Here is an 18,888-nt window from a genome sequence, read left to right on the forward strand (position 1 = left end):
AGGCTCTTGGGACGGTCGCCGGGCTCCCGACGGCTCAGGGCGGCCAAAGGTTGGCGAGCGGAGGGCAGGGCAGGGCAGGAGGAGCCCCCCGAGGGGGACACCTCGCCCCCCCCCCCCCCCGCGAGCCCCAGGCCGGCGGCACCGGGTCCCGGGGGCCCGGCGGGCGGCGGCGAAGGAGCAGCACCGCCCCTAGGCGCCGTCAGGCAGGGGGCGGCCGCCGGGCGGCTCGGAGGCGGGGCGGAGGCAGCGGCGGCGGCGGGCACCGCGCAGCCCAGCACTGGGTCGGCGAGCGCGGCCGGGGGAAGAGGGGAAGGGCTCGGCACGGCTCGGCACGGCTCGGCACGGGACAGAACAGACGGGCTGCGGAGAGCGGAGCGACGCGGCGGCGGCTGCCCCGGAGAAGGCAGGGAGGCGCCGCCGCCGCCGCTGCTGCTGCTGAGGTAAAGCGGAGCCACTGTGCTCGCCTCACCTGGCGCTGCCCCGCCGGCAGCCCCGGCCGGGAGGGCGGCTCGGTGCGGAGCGGAGCGGGGTGCCGCCGCCTCGCCCGCCCGTGTGGCCGTGCGGGCGGCGCCGAGCCCCGGCGGCGGCGGAGCTTCTCCCGGCGGCGGGGCCCGGCCCGGCGCTTCCTGCTTGGGCTCCGCCGGCGGTGCCGGGGCGCGGGGTGAGGCCGGCAGGCGGCGGCGGGGCCGGGATGCCCCCCGGCGGAGCGCTGCCGGCTCTCTCCCGGGGCGGCTCCGTCCCCGCCGCAGCCCCGAGCCCCTGGGGGTCCGGTGTGGAGCCCGGCCCCGCGTACGGCCGTAGTTGGAGCCGGCTTTTCGGAAGCGGCCTCGGCGCCCCCCAGCCCGCCCGCGTGGCCGTGCAGCTCCTGTGAGGGCTGTGAGGGGTTGGGAGCGGGACGTGCTCTGTGGTGCTTCTTGGTTTGGACTTGTTCGGTTCAGAGATCCCACGGGCTTAAAAACTCCCTCTCTGAGGCTGGAAGTTGGTTAAAGGCTTAAATAACGAAGTATTAGGAATACTTATATCACGGACCTCGCTGTCCTGCGGAAAATCGCGCTCCGGGGTGGTGCTTGCCTCGGCCATCTCCTCTCGGAGAGCGGCAGCATCGCACTTCAGGGACAGCCGAGGCTGGAGTTAGAGAGTTACAGGTGTGCGGACACCTAGTGGGGAGAGCAGCCAGCCTCCCAGCCAGGTCCCCCGGTGGCAGGCAGGTTCCCGTTGCTTCAGTGCCGCCCGAAGTGCGGTACCTGAACTTCCATCGCCAAACCCCACAGTACCTGTGCAAGGGGAGTTACTGGAAGTCTTTGGAGTAAGCATTAGGGGGATCACAAGTGCGAGAGAGGTGACGTTACTAGGAGCTGTGGTTATTAAATTCACTAATTTTAAAGAAAGTCTTTGCTGTCTTATCCAGGGGTGCAGGATCAGTAACACCCACAAATGCCCCTCTGGTTGGGCTGGCAGTGGTGTGGGTTCACCGAGTAAAACCTTTTTTTCTTCTCAGTCCCCAAAGGAGTGCCAGTGTGAGGGGAAATGCTTGGGTACCAGTGGGGTTGGAGCCAGCCATCGTTTTTAACAGGGGCAGAAAGAGGGGTAGAGGGGACGCTTTCACGTCCCCTTCCTTTACTACTTAAATCTACGTGAACCTCTTGCAACTTTCTGGTGAATGTCAAAGTTCATAGCTGTTGATATGCACAACATAAACCATTCTGTTGAAAGACCAGAATTCTGCCTGAAGTCGGGAATCTTTCATTGGGATCAAGCTCTTAGACAGTAAATAAAAAACAAATGAGCATTTGATTCTCTTACAATACTTCTTCCTCCTTTTCCATTCCACCCGCCAACTGGAAATCCAGTAATGCATCATCTCAAATGCAACAATGTTTCTTGCCTAAAGTGTTTGGTTTGTTTTTTCCCCTGTACTTAAGATGTCTCCGAGCTATTTATTTTAAGAGTAATCAGCTTAAATCAGTTTGACTCAAAATGTCTGAGGGTAGAGACTGTGTAAGTCCACTTGGAGTAAAGGGAGTATGTTTATACAGAATCTTAACAGAGCAGAAAATGAAGAACTATCAAAGAGGGCTGTTTGGAGACACTGCAGTGTTACCAGGCTGCTATGGAGAAATACTACTTGCTCATCCATGTGCTTTAGGGCTGTCTGCAAGGTTCTTGGGGTCTGAGTCACACTCCGTTCTGGGACTTCACAGGTATTGAGCACATAAAAAGGTACACATGCCATAGGTCAGTCAGGAGACAGGATGTGGGGGACGCTGTACCAAGAGCGGTGCTGGGCGGTATGTGCAGACCAGTGCTGCAGCTCTGCATCCTGGGGAGGATGGGTTTAGGGAAGCTTTGCTGCCAGCACTGCATTGAGTTGTTCTAGCATGCAAGTAAATCACACCTTTTGTTCTCTCTGATCTAGGTTTTGAGTTATTTTTAAAGATATGCTTCAAAACTGTCACAGACATTTTCTTACAGCATGACAAATTCTGCATTGTCAGATCAAGTGCAAGATGTACAAGTATTCATTTTAAATATCTGGACATAAAGTTGCTGTGATACATTTGATAATAAAAGATCAGAGGAGTAGGTCAAGTCAGTTAAATTATGCAGTGTTTAGAAGACTTATTTGGTTAGCAGCCAAAATGCCTGTAGGCAGTAGGAGTAAAATGAGTAGTTGTAGCAGAGCACTTGTTGAACCTTTCTTAAAAAGAATAAATATTTCAGAATATTTAATATAGTAGAAGTAGTAATTTTCTAGCAGGTTTTGCTGTGCATTGTTGGTTTTGATGGGAAACATTTAGATTAGCCCCAACATTGAAATCCAAGTTGTGAAAGTGTCTTTTGTTTCCTTGCTCTATGAGAGGAACCCATGCTTTTGGAACGACTTCTGTACAATTTAATTGATACTTGTGCTGTAGATTTGTCATCGTTGTCCCCCCCTCCCTTTTTTTTTCCTTTCCAGTTAATGTCTGTACACTTCCTTCTGGTAGAAAAGGCAAAATAAATATCAGGGAAATTCTCTTCATGTTAATTTTGGAGTCTGTGGTGCTTGGTAGTATGTGTGTTAAGGCACATAGTTTGGGTGTTCAGAAGTGGCTATAGAAGTTTCTCATTAAAATTTTGGTGGGAGCTGGATGCGTAGTTCTTATGGATAGATTGGAAAATTTTTTGAATACATACATGTGTGTAGGCTTTTTTTTAAATGAGAAGTCTAATTCAGACTCAGAATATTCTTTCCTGCAGCAAAACTGGTTGCAGTGGATGATAAGGAAGTTCTTCAAGAACTTGCAAGACTTTCTTATGTGTTCTGTTACAAGAGTTGTTGCGTAACAACCTGTAGGGAATTATATTTAGACCTGATGGACTGAAGAGGAGCCCCATACAAATAGGGATCAGGCCATGTACTGAAAAGGGAAGCCCATATACGTTCTTACAAGCGCTTTTTAGCTTTTTGAGTAGCGCTTTTCCAATGGCTTGATGACTGAGACGTTAGAGAAAACAGTGTGGAAAATTGCTGTCAGAGGTTCCCTATTCCAGCCCTGTCTACTCTTGTCCCTTTACAGTGTGAGAGTGCTACTTAAAAAAAAAAAAATCAGCCTTCTGTGGCATTAAGTATACAGTATGCAGTTAATATTTTACCTACTGGTATTAGGTAGCCCCCTCAGGTCTTTTATTCAGCTGCAGTTTAGGAGTTTCAATGCACTTTTGAATAGCTAGCACTTTCTGGTTCCCAGGGTAGTGTTTCGAGTTATGATTGGGCTTGACTTTTTAAGTAGATGAAAATGAGTAACAGTTGAAGTAATGTTTAGAAAACTTTCACTGTTCTATATGTCTTTAAACTACTGTTTTCTAAATTTATTTTTTTTTTAATCATGTTTTCCCTTTATAGTCGGGCAACCTTGAGTCAAACGCTTAGGCCTGTAGTCTCTTGCCTGTAGTGTAATTTAAGCATACACCCTGATACCTTCCTCCTGCTAGTGCTGCTTAGGTGGTCTGGGTGTGCCCATTTCAGTTGCTGGTTGCTTTTTCAGTGTTTTACTGTAAACACATTAAATAGCATCTGGATGGTGCGGGAGTGGAGAAGGCCCTCTTTTTTAAGAAGTATGGTGCCCATCCAGTAAAAGCATTTCAGACATTCTGTTTCTCTCACATGTTACAGAAAGATCCCTCCCTCCGCTAGCTTTTGGGGATACAGTTTTTGGGTTGGAGGTTGTTGCATGGTTTCTGCATCGGCAGCAGGAGGTCGAGTACCCCGGCACTGGGTGCGTCAGCACTAATTGCAGTGAGCTCCACCTCTGTCCTGGCAGACCTTTTGTGGGCAGGGGTTGCGGCTGTGTGTCTTCGGGGAGATTACGAGTGAAACCTTCCTGCCAGGTTAGATACTGCCCTGGCAGGGATACCTCGAGGGCTTAGCCCTCTCGCTCTCAGAGAGTTCAGTAGCAATAAGCCACCAAGAAGGAAACAGGCAATATGTAGCAGCATGTCTTGTACTGCAGGGATGGAAATTTGGTTCGTCATTAGACATATCCTTTATGAAAGTGTGAGCATTAGCTGACAGATTTGTATGTGTGTATGTGTGAGGTTGCATTTTTTTGAGTGTTGTTCAGGGCTCTTTTGGGGGACACACAATCCCTGTCAGGGTTACAGAAAGCTTAAAGCGTGAGCAGAATCACAAGTTCACAAGCATCAAGAGAACTTGAAATGACTATACCAGTTTTCTCTTCTCTTTACAGGAAGAGCATGCATGCAGAGTTCCGTGGCAGAATATTTGAGGTACGTGTGCAGTCTATGGCAAGTTCATCAGAAGAAGGTGTGACTGGTTACAACAATCAGCTGAACTTGAGTATGGAGACCCAGAATTGCCAGCAAGCTCAGAAAAGGAACTAACTGGAAGAATTCTGCTAGACATAGAAGAAGTGGAACACATTCTTCTGCAACAGACATTGACTTAAAATAAATGCATGAATTAAAAACATCAGTAGTGAAATAGTAGATCCTGGTGCTTTTTGATTCTCTGGTGGATTTTATTACTTAGACATTGCTATTGACATTTTTATTATCACATTTAGTACATCTTGAATCTACCTGTACATAAAAATAACTGGACAATTGCATTTTGATACTGTTTAGTAACACTTGTGAATGTTAAACCATTTGCCAAGATGAGTGCTGAAGGATATCAATACAGAGCTCTATATGACTACAAGAAAGAGCGAGAAGAAGACATTGACTTGCACTTAGGAGATATATTAACTGTGAATAAAGGTACCTTACTAGCACTTGGATTCAGTGAAGGGGAAGAAGCCAAGCCTGAAGAGATTGGCTGGTTAAATGGCTTTAATGAAACCACAGGGGAGAGGGGGGATTTCCCAGGAACTTATGTAGAATACATTGGAAGAAAAAAAATATCTCCCCCAACTCCAAAGCCTCGTCCTCCTCGACCCCTTCCTGTCGCACCAAGTCCTGCAAAAGCTGAAGCGGAGAGTGAGCAACAAGGTTAGTACTGTTCTCAGAAGGTGTGTGTGTGTGCGCATTTGTCTTTCACATTTTTCAGATATTCTTGTTTCATTGCCTTATATGACTGTATATATGTGTGTACAGCACATGCTGGTCAGGCTTTTGTAGTGCCTGCCTCATTTCAGTCAATGAAGAATTATGCGTGCTTATAACATTTAGCTCATATACTTTGTGATCTCATGTGCTTTGCCTCAGTTACTGGTCGCTGCAGTGCCTTACTGTGAGCTACATCTTACAGGTGTAAAGGTATACTTAAAATCCACAGCTGCAAAGGCTTAAATGGAGAATGAGCAGATTACTGTTTATTTTATGTTTCCAAGAATCTGATGGACACATTTCCTTCAGCGGTTCATCAAACTCACTGCTAAGAAATTTCTTCGTGAATCTGGTGGTACAAATTGCACGTAACTCTCTTGCCAACAAGAGAAGATTTGATAGGAACATACTGTTTATGTACTTTGTCACGGAGGTTTTCATGTGGCGTTAAAAGTGAGAGTAGGTATTTAAAAATGAACAATAGAGTGATGATAAAGAGAAATTCATATTTAATTTTGTCTGTTTCAGGGTAGGGCATGCAGTATTAAAATAGCACTTATATAAACAAAGGAAGTATCTTCCTTTGTTTAAACATAAATCGCATTCTAACCTACGTTTGCAGCAGTATGTTGGACAGAGCACAGACAGAATTTGATTAGAATTCTCCTGTTAGCAGAAGAAAGACATAAGAATTGGAAAAGGTGTAGATTTAAAAACAAAATTTAAAAGCCCTCGTCAAAGTGATTTGTCTGCTTTGTTGATTGACACTGAGATATTAGAATTTTACGTATAAACAAGCCACGTGCAGCTTAGGATGGATTTTATGTTGGCCTTTCACTTCTCAAAAATCTAGAGTGATTCATACTGCTTCAACGTTTAATGCTTTAAATTCTCAGTATTTCGAGCCATAGAAAATACAAGTGACAGTATGTGGCTTATTCTCACAGTGACACCATGGTCCTGAATAGTATTGTCGCTCCCTGCCTCCGTAAAAATGTTTGCAACATCACCTGTTACAATCTCGTATTTGGCTGTGTTGATAATCAACAGAGATAAGAGCAGAAATATAGAAAACTGTATGTGGCAACGAAGTGGAAACCTGGAAGAAGTGTTTCCATATTGGTGGGGACTTAATAAGGAGTAGACCTGAACTGTTTAGGACAGCAATATCCTTAAACACTCAAGAATAGCTTGTAAGTGTATAATGCCTTCATCCTAACAATGGTGTATGTACACCCAGACAGGAGCCAGAAGGGTGTGTTTTGGCATTTTAGGTCATGCTGTCCTCGAACCTTCAGGCTCTGGTCACACAAGTCTCATGGTTCCTCATCTGATTGCTTCGGAAAATGGGATATTTGCATTTGAAAGAGAACTTCTTCTTTGATAATTCCCCAATTTAGATATTAGCATGTGCTGATCAGATAAAGTTTGCTTTCTCTCTTAACCCACCTGCTGAGGTGGTTGCCTCCATCGCATGTAGCTGCAGGATAACCATTGCTCTTTGGATAGACAGCTCAGCACTGGCAGGTCATTTGGAGAGGCAGAGGGTGGAAGGAAAATCTGATTTCTTCACATGTGCCTGCTGCAGTGAGGTAACCATCACCTGAGGCTTTGATGCATTTAATGCCTTGAACTTCCAGCAGTGCTTTGTAACTCGCCTGGGCTCTGTGCTCATGCTTGGTTGGTGCTCCCATTCTCAGCTCCATGCTGTGAGCTGGCCACAGCACTGCGATGAGAAGTCCTGGTGTTAATCTCCGTTTCCGAGCCTGCCTTGGGTTTGTGTTCATAACAGATGTTTCTGGAAGCTTTGGCTGCTGGGAGTTGCTCTCCTGTGAAACCCTGCTGCAGGTTTTGGGGAGCTCTGCTGAAATATGCCCTCTTCTGCTTCCATGGGATTAGACACTGCCCCAAGCCTCAGTGACTAGTTCTCTCCTAATCTGAATTTTATTGCCTTGAGAACAGAGTACTATTTACATGTGCTTATTCTTAATATTTTGGGACTGTGGGGATCTGAAACAAGAAAATGTGCTAATTTAACTGGGAATCTTAACCTCAGATGAAGTCTGCATGCATGATCCTGCCATGCTCCAACATTTTTAAGAATGAGCTTACAACCATGTATTTTTCTGATTAATATATATAAGTTCCCATACCTTTTTTGAATTTAAGATTCCGAACTCCATGTAAATGGCTAGGCACACTCGCTAATGCTTTAGCAGCAGGGATTAGACCCTCCTCAACGAGAAGTAGGGGAAGCATTGAAATTTGAACTCAAGATGGCTCAAGAGATAGGTATAATTATTTTTAAAATAATGTATTTAATTTTAAAATAATTTAAAAGAAACTGGTAACACTAATTTGAAGTGTCTTTTCACAGCTCTTTTTGTAGCAAAGAACTAAGGCAGAGAGTGCTTCAAATATTAGAACAAACATGAGAAGTGCATGGAGAGAATGTTATTAAAAATAAATAAAGAAGGTAGAATTTTTAATTGAGCAAAATAATACAAAAAATTATGTCTATGATGAAACCAGAGGTGCAGAAAAAAATATAGTTCAGTTAAAGACAAGAATAATATAGCAATGTACATCTGACTTTCAGGGTGCTGTGCTGTTTCTGCATATAAAATACGGTGCAGGGAATAGCGCAGTTAATATTGTCCAGCAGCCAATGTCACGGGCAGTGGGCCAAAAGATTCTTCCCAGGATGATACTTGTCTCTACACCCTGGGAGTGTATTTCAAATAAATTAATGCGTAGTATGAAACTTGCTTGACCAAATACAGTCAAGTTTATATTTTCAGTGCTTGATGATTTGAAACTGTTGTGTATCAAAATGACAAATTAATGGGGAACTGGAAACAGACTTCTTAAATGTATCTTAGTTATTTGTGATCTGTATACTTTTGTCAGTCTGTGAAGAGTCGATTCTGTACATACCTATGTGTGTATGTGGTGAATAAGAATATCAGAAACTGAACTGGAGATTTTAAGAATTTATATTTAATTGTGCAAGTTCTTTTAATTTTACCATATGCGTATATATTTTCAAAAGAAATTACTTTCTAATAATTTCATTAATCTCTAATACTTCGATATTTATTCTGAATGTTTTCTCCCAGTCTTTTCAAGTGTGGTCACCTGCTCACCAATGTTCAGATTCTTTTGTTTTAGATCAAACTTGCAATATTTAGGCAAAATGCTGCCAGTGTTCACAGTGCTGCAAGCACTCAGATGCAAGTAACTGCAGGCACCTAATCAAGCATGACATCAATGGGGCTGGTAACATGGGCAGAGCTGTTCGTCAGGCTTGTCTTATGCTATCAGTCTTAATTATAAATAGAAAGGTCTTTTAAATATTAGAAGCTAATTTGAAAGCAAATAAAACTACCAATGGTGTCAAATTCTGTTAAAACATTAACTTACTCATTCTAAAACCTAGGTCAAATCTTTCTCCAGATTTTTATTTTATCGATAACCCATTTAAATTGCTGGAACAAACTGATCAAACCAGAAGTGAGGATACTAGAAGGAAATTCTAGGACCATTGCATTTTTTGTCTGTCTTCCCCTTAAGTTTGTCAATGAACAGGTAGATTTAGTCTGAATTTGTTTTCGTTGGTGGGTTGTTTTTTTTTTTTTTTAATTGCATCTGAAAAGATGTGAAAATAAGGGGGCCCCAGGAAGTCTCTAGCGCCTTTCAGTTTTAGGCTTGGTGTGGGTCAGAGCTACCAAAAGGCAGACTTAATTTGTATAGTTGGTGTGAGGTTCTCGGTGCCCCAGCATTTTCTCCCATGTGCTGCATCTCCCACCAAGGCAGGGTGAATGGCTGCCACTGGAGGGGTCAAAGGCACTTCCAGCATGGAGACCCAGCAAAGGGTCATCTTCATGCTCCCCTCCAGAGCCCCTGAAGTTGATGTGACTGAGACTTGATATGACAAATTCTTCTTTTTATCTTGATTTTTTTTTTTTACATTGCAGCTACATAGGGCTGATTTTTCTTACTTAGCCCCATTTCACACGACTCCTTTTGAAAATGAAAAATGCATAATTTGTTCTGAGTCCAGCTGAGTTTTCTGAACTTTTATTCAGACTGATATGGCTGTGTACTTTGTTTCTTAGTGTTGTTTCTCTACCACATTTCTGAAAGCTGATTTTAAACAGGGTTTGGTGTATAAAGCCTTGATTAATTGACCGAAATACTTCCAGATTTCGCTTGGAATGCTCAATTCTCACTTTTAAATGAAGGTTGGTTTGCAGAAGGCAAAAGAGAGCTTCATGTGAAGTTTTTCTATTTTGATGTTTTGGAGCTTCCTGCAACTTCCTGTGTAACTTAAAAGGGTTGTGTCTGCTGACACTTCATACCATTTGAGCTGTTTTAGAGCCTAAAAATAATCAGAAGCTCTTCCTTCTTATGATGAAACTATACCATAAATTTAAAACAAACAAACAAAAAAAAACAGCAGCCTTCTTTACTTTTCTCCTTGAACAGATATAGATCAGTGACTTAGACAAAGATAATGACGGAACATTTGGAAACTCTTTCCTTTCAAAGACCGGGTTATGCAATGTCTGACAAGGATCCAAACTGACAGAGAGCAGAAAACCGTTTGTGCATGGTTGAACTGAATATGCTGTAGAATTTGCTTCTGCATTTAATTTTGCTATAAAGCCAGTAGAGAGATTGAATTTCTGAAAATTATTTACATTTGTGAAGTAGGGGGGACAATAGTAAGTGGAATGCAGCGAGCCTGGAGCCTCAGCTGGGAAGAGAAGAGTCATCTCTCCTGATTCAGGCACATGGAAAAAGGAAATTATGGGGTGAAGTGATGAGTCACTATCTCATTTGGTAAATGTATTTGCCACTCAATCCAGGGTCCTCGGACTTATTCTAAAAAGCCCAGTTAGAGAGCAAGCCTTTGTTTGGCTGGAGTCGTCAGAATGCCCCACGGTCACAAACTTTCAAAGCCGGTGGATTTTCACTTGCAGTGAGAAATGGGGCAAGTTCCTTCCAGAAAAACTCACCAGCTTTCTCATGGTCACGTTTCTCAGCGTATGAGGCAAATTTCAAACTGTGAGATCGGTGCGTCTCTGAAAACAGAGCTCTTACCATCTGGTTTTACCACTAATGAAAACAAATATTTTGCAAGCTGTATTGAAGTGAGACAAAGCATTTTTATTTTTTTATTTTTTTTTAGTGGTAAGAGCAGGGTGATAGTAACCAAAATAGTTTTTGTGAGCACCACAATGAGCCCAGAGCTGGAATTAAAAATGCTAGTTAGTGTTCACATTAACAGTGAGACCTGGGCAAGTTCATGGTTGATGCTTGGCCCCACCTGCTGGTAGAGGAGGAAAGAAGCAAGAGGAAGGAAGGAGCTTCACAACCACTGTCTTCCATGTTGTGTGGGAGAAAATGTTTTGTTTTACTTACCAGTCACTATTTCTGGAGAAAAATTATATCACTTGGGGCACACAGAAGCTCCTCATGTTCCTCGGGGATGACTTCAGATCTGAATAGGCTCGTGTGGCTGAAATGTCTTTTTTTTTTTTTTTTTCCCTTTTTCCCCATCTGTATCAATTACTTTAAAAAATACTGCCTTTCCTCACATATTTTAAGAAACTGGAAGCAATACACTACTATTTTGTTGCTATAAGAAATTTATCTGTTTTGTATTGCACTCATTTTGATACACCTTTCTATAGTTACAAAAGGGGCATCGGGTTGAGTGATTTTGCTGGAATTTCTTTAACCTTCTGTAATACAGATTCAGTATTTTAATACCTCTTGATGACACAAATCTTCCTGGGGCAAGATACAAAACAAGGCAAAGGTGAAGTAGCCTACTCCTCTCAACTGGAATTATCTCAATCTGTTCTTCTAGCTGTGATCCAGGAACATCTGAAAAAAAAACCCACTGCTTAGCAAATAGTTCTTACTCAGGTTTGCATATGATAACATCAGTTTGTTAGTTTCAGCAACACATGCTGCTATATATTTGCCAAGAATGGATCATTCTGCACCCCGAGCAAACAGCCATGCCCACTTAAATAGTTGTGTGATGCCATATACACATCCAGATTTTCTTGTGTGAAAGAACACAGGTGTTGTAACTACAGCTGGCTATGCGCTCTTTCACATCTGTGTCTTGCTCCAAAGCTACTTTCCATGATGAACATCCGTGAAATCGATCTGAAGGCTACAATACAAAGAACTGCTTTATTTTAATAGCTAAGAATGGTGAAGGGAATTACAGGATTTTAAAAAGGAATTCAACTGGAGAAGGATTTTAAGTCCTGAGAATAATTTGGTGAGACTCTAGGTACTTAAGAGAACTTAAAGAGAAAATTTGGGTTTTTTTTGAAGTAATAACTATGGTTAAAACTTACTAACTTCTGTTCTTACTTTTAGCAAAGTATATGTCTAAAAACAATCCTACTTTGTATTTTCATCAGTGACAGTACTTATTTTTGTTTTTATTTTGTTTTGCTTTCTTGTTAGGTATGTGTTTCTTTTTTGCACTTTGCTACAGAAATTTTCACATTCTTGAACATTGCCTGGAGTCTCTTGGTAAAGCGTTGGCAGGTATAAATTTCTGTACTAACTTCACTGCTTTTTGTTCAGTCTTATCTGAATGCTGTATGCAACGGTCTAGGAGAGCAGCACTTAGACAGTATTCTTTATTTATATTCCATTTTTTAAAAAGGGTGCATAGCTTACATACAAGACAAGATGTGAAAATGATACATAGACTGACACCTCATTAGGAGGTAATAAAGATCTAAAATCAAAAGTCCTCAGGACAGAGTTTCCAAAGCATGCTACTACCATGAGCTAGGGGAAGATGTGATTGCGTATGGTTTGTACTCTTCAAAATATCTCTTAGGACTATCTTGTACTTCAAAACTTCTGTGGCATGCTATGGCATGAAAGGTGGAAAAGGTCTTCAACAGTTCAGCTAGCAGTTGAACAATTTGCTTGTATAATTCACTGGATGCATTCATATGTGTTTGGCATCATTTGCTGCGTTAGAGCATTTCCCAGAGGCTAATGTCTGAGGTTGCTTTTTCAGTAGAGACCATGGATATCGAGGACAAGAAGGGAGATCTACCTTTTTTAGGTCTAAACATGCAGTTTTCCATCCATGCTGGCAGGTCACTCAGTAGTGTCCAGGATGGGAAGATGTTCCTGTAGCAGGCAGACCTGCTGAAAGAAGGCAGTTAGTTCTGTTCTGTGCCGTTCAGCTCTGGGCAACAGAGAAGCAAGGCTTAAACTAGACTGATTTTGTATTGTGTTACTCTATTTTGGAAGACCAGATGTGACGTTAACCCTTCCTACTATTCAATGCTTCCTTCTAAAAAAAGCATGCGCACTCAAAAATGTAAAGGTTCTGCCTGATACTCAGCTATTTCAGCTGAGCATATCAGGTTGATGTAGTTCACGAGTCTCTTCCTTGCTCCTCCTTTCCTGTAGGACTAGATATGTCTGATGCAGCATGTTCCAGCACTCCTGTGCTATAGCTAGATGGGAAAGGAGGGAGTGTAGTGCAAAGTGAGCTCTGTAGTCCAAGGAGGGAACCTACCTCCCAGGAGGCATGGCTGTATGAGTTTTACGTGTCTTGTTTACAAATATAACAGTGAAATTTATTTGCTGGGGTACAAGAGAAAACTTGAGTCATTGATTTCATCCTCGATGTCCTGATCCCACTTGGATAACATTTTGTAGAGGACTGATGAGCATGGAGGATTAGTCTTGGGGAAGGACTTCTAAACAGTACCAAACAGGGTAGACCCATGTTTCAAAGAGTATTATGCTTTCTTCTCAAATAGTCTGTGTCAAGGGCTGGGCTTTTAGTTTGTGAAGTTACTATTTCATCTCCAAGCCCTCTCTTCCTGAGCTGCTTTTGGCTGGAGGTAGACCAAAGCACTTTAATTAGGGAATTAATGAAAGAAACCACTAATTATACACAGTGATAGATAAGGTTGCACGGCTGTGTCTGTTTTCATTATCTTTCTACCCAGAAATATTCCAGAAATAAGCAGTTAAGGGCAAAGATTTGCAGTCCTTTTCCTACTTTCACATGGTGTGTAACACCATGATGATTCAAGTCCTCTGTTGCTAATTCTTAATTTTTAATGTGCTGCGTTTGAATGGAGAAGTGAAAATGTCTGTTGTGCTTGCAGGTGTAGCCACGAATTGTTACCTCACCGTGACACAGCTGCTTGGTGCAGGTGAGGACTGACAGAGGCAATTGCAAAGCCTTCTGTGATTTCCTGCTTTCCTCCTACTTGGTGGTGCACACCTGAGGGGTCTCTAACCTGCCTTGGTCTGCAAAGAGCTGTAAGCCATTAGGATACGGGTGGGATGCAGTGAGGTGTGCTCCGCTCCCGTGGTCTCCTGTGTCTGTGAAGCACAGGTCCCAGAGCTGTCTGTGTGTGGGTGATGTATAGGTCTTCTGTGATGGGTTGGTGCCATTTGGGAGCTCCACTGAAACATCAAGTTCTTGGCTTTGGATTTGGTTGCTCTGTGCCTCTTACTGTAACAGTCTTTCATTCTTTGTTTCATATTTATTGCATTATTTGCAATATACTCTTTCCCTTGAGAGAAACGTCAGAAAAAGTCATCCCTTGACATTTTGAAATGAGTTATCTTGGGTACTTTGGAGTTGAATCTGTACAGATGTTTGAGTATAATGTAGACTATATTCTTGCCAGTCCGAATCTATTCAGTTGTTCCAAAGCCAGAATAACATAGTTGCTCGTTAGCCTACATAAGCAATTTTCTTATGGAAAGAAAGATTTAGGGAGGTCTTTTGTTCCAGTGTAAGCCGGTTCTGAGAACAAAGGTCCCCACAGTCTGGCCTGTTCAATAGAGAAAGTGTTAAGGAACTCATATTCAAAACAGTCAGTAGCAAAACTTTCATATCAAATATCTGGGGATAAAGGACCTCTGTTCGCTTAGTTAGGGGTCCACAAGGGCACAGGGGTATGAATTCTCTTTGCTCTGCTGAATTTATAATTTATTACCATTGGTTGAAAGATCAATGTGCATTCCCCACCGCTTTCATGCTTTTCTAACTTCCTCTTGGGTTCAGACTTAGTGCTGACAACTCCAAGACCCTTTTGTTAGCCTGTGTAAGCTGCAGTCTTATATGTAAAATCAGGGATTTTCAAAATCCCATTAGTATCAGGACACTTTTTTGTTTGTTTGTTTTGCTTTGTTACAGTAAGTCATGACTTTAACAGTGTTTACTACAGGGCAACTAGCATGAAGTCCTGCTTCTTTAGACTGTGTTCTGGGTTTTGGGAGGATTCTGACTGTCCAATAGAGGAACATTTGGCACTCATCTGTTGCACATAACACTGATCACTGCTTGGGACTGTACTAGTCTCACAGAGCTAGTGAAAAGTCCCTTCTGACCCTGATACTAAAACTTGCACTGAAAAGGGTAGCGCGTTGGGGTGCTTCCCCCCGGTGACTTAAGACACAGGACTTGAGTTGCATGTGCAGTTCAGCAAAAAAGGGGAAGACAGTTACCAACTGTTGTGCTTTTTCTCCAGATGTTTCCTCTAAGACAAATATCTAGGGTTTTATTATGACACAGAAAGAACACACCAATAAGATGAGAATGGTTTCATTTTTTTTCCTGTTCATTGTCTGTTTGATCTAAACAGCCAGTCAATCAAATGCTGTGGTAGATTGTCTGGTAGTTTAGATGTAACATGCCCATGCTTGTTAATGAGAGCTGTTCTCTTCTAAGCAGAGTATTAAAGAGTTTTATTCAAAATCCCTTTGGATGCAAATAAAAGTAAGATTATTTTAAAGAACTGCTATTCTTGTAAATATAGTACTTTTTATTTACTTAAAAGACTTATTCTTACAAGAAGCAGCAGGCTGCTACTCTACTTTCCCTTAAATTGGTGGCAAAACCAATTCTGACTTCAGAAAGCACAAGGTCAGACCTACAGTCAGGGTTTAGTAGCAGTGGGACAAATCCCACAGTTCTTTCTCTCATTTCTCTTGGACAAAATTCCCATTGCCTTTAGGGTTTGGAGCACAAATGCTATAATTATGCTAGCTCTGTTCTGCAGAAATTCTCTTTTTTCAGTATACCAAATTGCATATAATATGAATGTGCATGGAATACTACACACTAAGCACTGCTGTAAAGAAGGACGTTCTCTGACTGTACTTTCACGGATTGTGAAGAGATGGAACAGAAACACTACTATGATCATCTTGTCTGAACTCCTCCACTAACACAGGGCATGGAATTTCACTCGGTAGTTCCTGTATCAAGCTCATAACTTTTAGATGATTTTAAGCATGTTTCTAACTTGTCCAGACTCCTCTCTTTAGTACATACTTAATGGCGGTGATATTACTTTTTAGCCATTTGTATGTCCATTATAGAAAGAGTTGCAAATTCAGTAGTAAAAATGTCTCAATTTGGGGGGAGGAGAGGGGATGGACACTTCATAGTATTTGGTGATGACAGCGTAGAGATTTTTTTCACCAGGCTATCTTCTTCCATTATATTCAGTCATCTTCCCTAACACAAGTGAAAAACTTGTTCCTTGCTGCTTTGGCAAGGCTATTTTTTTCTCAGGGTTGCTTGTTTGGGTAGCTAGTGTGACAGTAATGCAGGTTTCTTAAAAGTGACAAAATGGTATGGTGACATTTTTAATTCGATATCCTGTTATTGTAACAAATTATTACATTTAAGATAAATATGGAGGTTTATTACCATGGTGCATGTGCATGTATACAGTGAATTGCACACTGTATGAGGAGATCGTTAAGATTGCAAAACTATGCATTTAAAACTTGCATTTGTACCTGTAATTACAGCTTCTTACAGTGTGTGAAGTCTGATACTGTGTGAAATTTTTAATTGCGTAGGTCCTTGACCCCTTTTCCCTCTCGTGCTTGCTTTGCTCATTTTAGAGGTCTTCACTGGAAGAGAATTGCTTCATTCTGGTTGTTAGTTTGTGGTCTTAAGCCCCCTTTTCTTCACGGTATTCTCCTCTCTAGAAACAGATTTCTTCATTGCCTCGTGTGCTTGTCCCAGCAGTATTGCTGATAATACTTTCACAGAGCTTCACAAGTACTAAGTCACCTTCAAGACTCTGTTGTGAGTAAAAGTAGCATCATAATTCCTGTGAGGAATAAGGCAGCCCAAAAATAAGGAGGAAAAAGTAACTACCATTTTAAGATTTTATTAAGCTTTTAAGTTTAGTCCTCTCATAATAGGGAGGTCATGTAGAAAAGCATTGCAAAAAGCTGATTCTGGGGACAGAACTCAAATAAAATTTTGGTTAAATGTTCATTAAGATAACCAAAACCAAGAACCAGAACTGTTTTAGGCTTGATAGCGTAAGGTTTCATTTGTCAAAACGAACAAGTACTGTCTACTCGCTCCACCGCTGGCTTCAGCTGCCGAGTACTGGGAGTCTGAGAGGATTTCTTGCAGAGCAATCAAATTTTACTGGCGTACCTCTCCCTGCATCATCCAGCTCCACCAGCTGGAATCCAAGTATAAGCATCAAAAGCAAAAAAAAATGACTAGAATGTGAGTGCTCACATTGAACAGATGTGGTGACATTTAGTGGTGTCTCAATTTTTTCCTGATTCTGAGAATTTGAAGTTTCAAATTCTCAACACTTCAATGTAAATGTAGAGCACGTCTTGTAATTGAAATATGTGCATTAGAGCCATACACATTTTAAATACCTTTTGCTCTACATTTTTACGATGTATGTCCAGTAGTTTTGCTTTTTTTCATTGTATTGTAGTTGTGATTAATGGAAACAATGTAGGAATTTTTCCAAATTATGCCAAGTTGTGTGGGAAATTATAGTACTTGAAACCTAATACTACTTTTCTAATACCAGTCAATAACTTGAATACTTGAAAGATATTTTTTCAACCTTCATTATTCTGCCATGCTGTAAACTGCAGCCTTATTTAATCAAGAAGTATGGCAATGCAACTTCATCCCGGTGTGACAAAGTTTTTTTCCTGGATAACTCTATTACTAGCAACATACATTAGATTTCTCTTTAGGGAAATACTAGTTTAGAAGGTGGAAATTAAGAGAGTGTCAATGCAGATGATAAATGAGTAATGCAGGAGGTAGGAAACGTATTCTTGACTGGTTGTTCATTAATTTACCAGACACACAAAAGACATGGAAAGAGTGTTCTGCTGTGGAGGAATCTGTGATGTGTTGTACAAGACCTCTACACCAAGATGGAAAAATTGAAAATATTCTTATTTCATAGGAAGTTGCCTGCACATCCTTTGTATTCTTATTTTTTCATATCTCATGTGCCTTCTAAATAGTGATATGTAATCTGCAGGCCATTACATCTGTATATACAAACAAAACACAGGACTGTGAAGAACCACTCCATTTGATCTTTGAAAACCAAGGGTGTATGAAAGCATGCTCCTATGAAAACCCTGTATTGCAAAAATCGTTTGTAGTGGGCTATAGAGGTATTTGACAGATTACGTGCAAGTACATACATGTGTGTTTCATTATTTGATTGCCTTAGGAGACTGGTGTTTAAGTTGGCAGATCTATTTATTAAAAGCAAAGCTCATCGGTTGGCAGGATTACAGAATGCCAGAAGGAAAAAGAGACCAAATGCTGAGAGAGAAAGAGAGAACATGTAATGTGCATAAAGCATGGTGAAGCGATAAAGCAAGCAGGAAAAGTAGACTTCAATGTGGTTCCAATTTGTTCTATTGGGCTCAGGTTGATAGCCATTCAGAAGTAAAAGCATGAAGTTTTCTCATTTTAGGACAAACAATATTTCAGAAAATCTAGAGTTTTCTGTCACGTTAAATGTGATTTGGTCACCTGTTTGTGGCCTGTCAGAAATCTTTAGCCCACGCTTATTATCTTGTTTCAAATTAAAGAAGTAAAAAAAAAAATAAGGAAAAAGGCAGCTTCCTATACAAAGCACTGTCAGATGATGGCATAAGTGGACACATCAGCACCCAGGAAATTTGCTCTTAGTCTTGATTGGTTTTTTGTATGAATACAGTATTGACTCTCAGTATATGTAAATTTCTGCCTGCAATTTTATGATATGTAACTTGCAGCTGTTTTGCAGGGGGAAAAAAACCAACACCACCACCACCAAAAACCAATCTATACATAGCTGTTTGGAATCCTCCAAGGTTTTGGAAACAGAAACCCAGCAAGTTGAGTATATGTGCATCCAGAGGAGTCTACACCTATGGCTTCACACTTTCTCCCTCCAGTCAGGTCCCTTTGCAACCTCTGGCAGCACAGATCAGCGTATTCACCTAGTGCTTTGCATTATTTTTTCC

The 18,888-nt window shown here is 41.8% G+C and overlaps 1 protein-coding gene across 1 annotated transcript in view; it reads left to right on the forward strand.

Moving 5' to 3' along the window:
* Nucleotides 1–246: 246 nt before the first annotated feature.
* The window catches only part of PIK3R1 (phosphoinositide-3-kinase regulatory subunit 1), a 58,890-nt gene continuing 40,248 nt past the window's right edge, over nucleotides 247–18,888 (forward strand). The window contains exons 1-2 of the mRNA XM_066987706.1: nucleotides 247–440; nucleotides 4,731–5,493. Coding sequence (XP_066843807.1) covers nucleotides 5,160–5,493 — 334 coding nt within the window. The 5' untranslated portion in view covers nucleotides 247–440; nucleotides 4,731–5,159. The remainder of the gene's footprint in view (nucleotides 441–4,730; nucleotides 5,494–18,888) is intronic.

The sequence above is a fragment of the Anser cygnoides genome, chromosome Z, assembly GCF_040182565.1.
Source record: "Anser cygnoides isolate HZ-2024a breed goose chromosome Z, Taihu_goose_T2T_genome, whole genome shotgun sequence".
Classification (NCBI taxonomy): domain Eukaryota; kingdom Metazoa; phylum Chordata; class Aves; order Anseriformes; family Anatidae; genus Anser; species Anser cygnoides.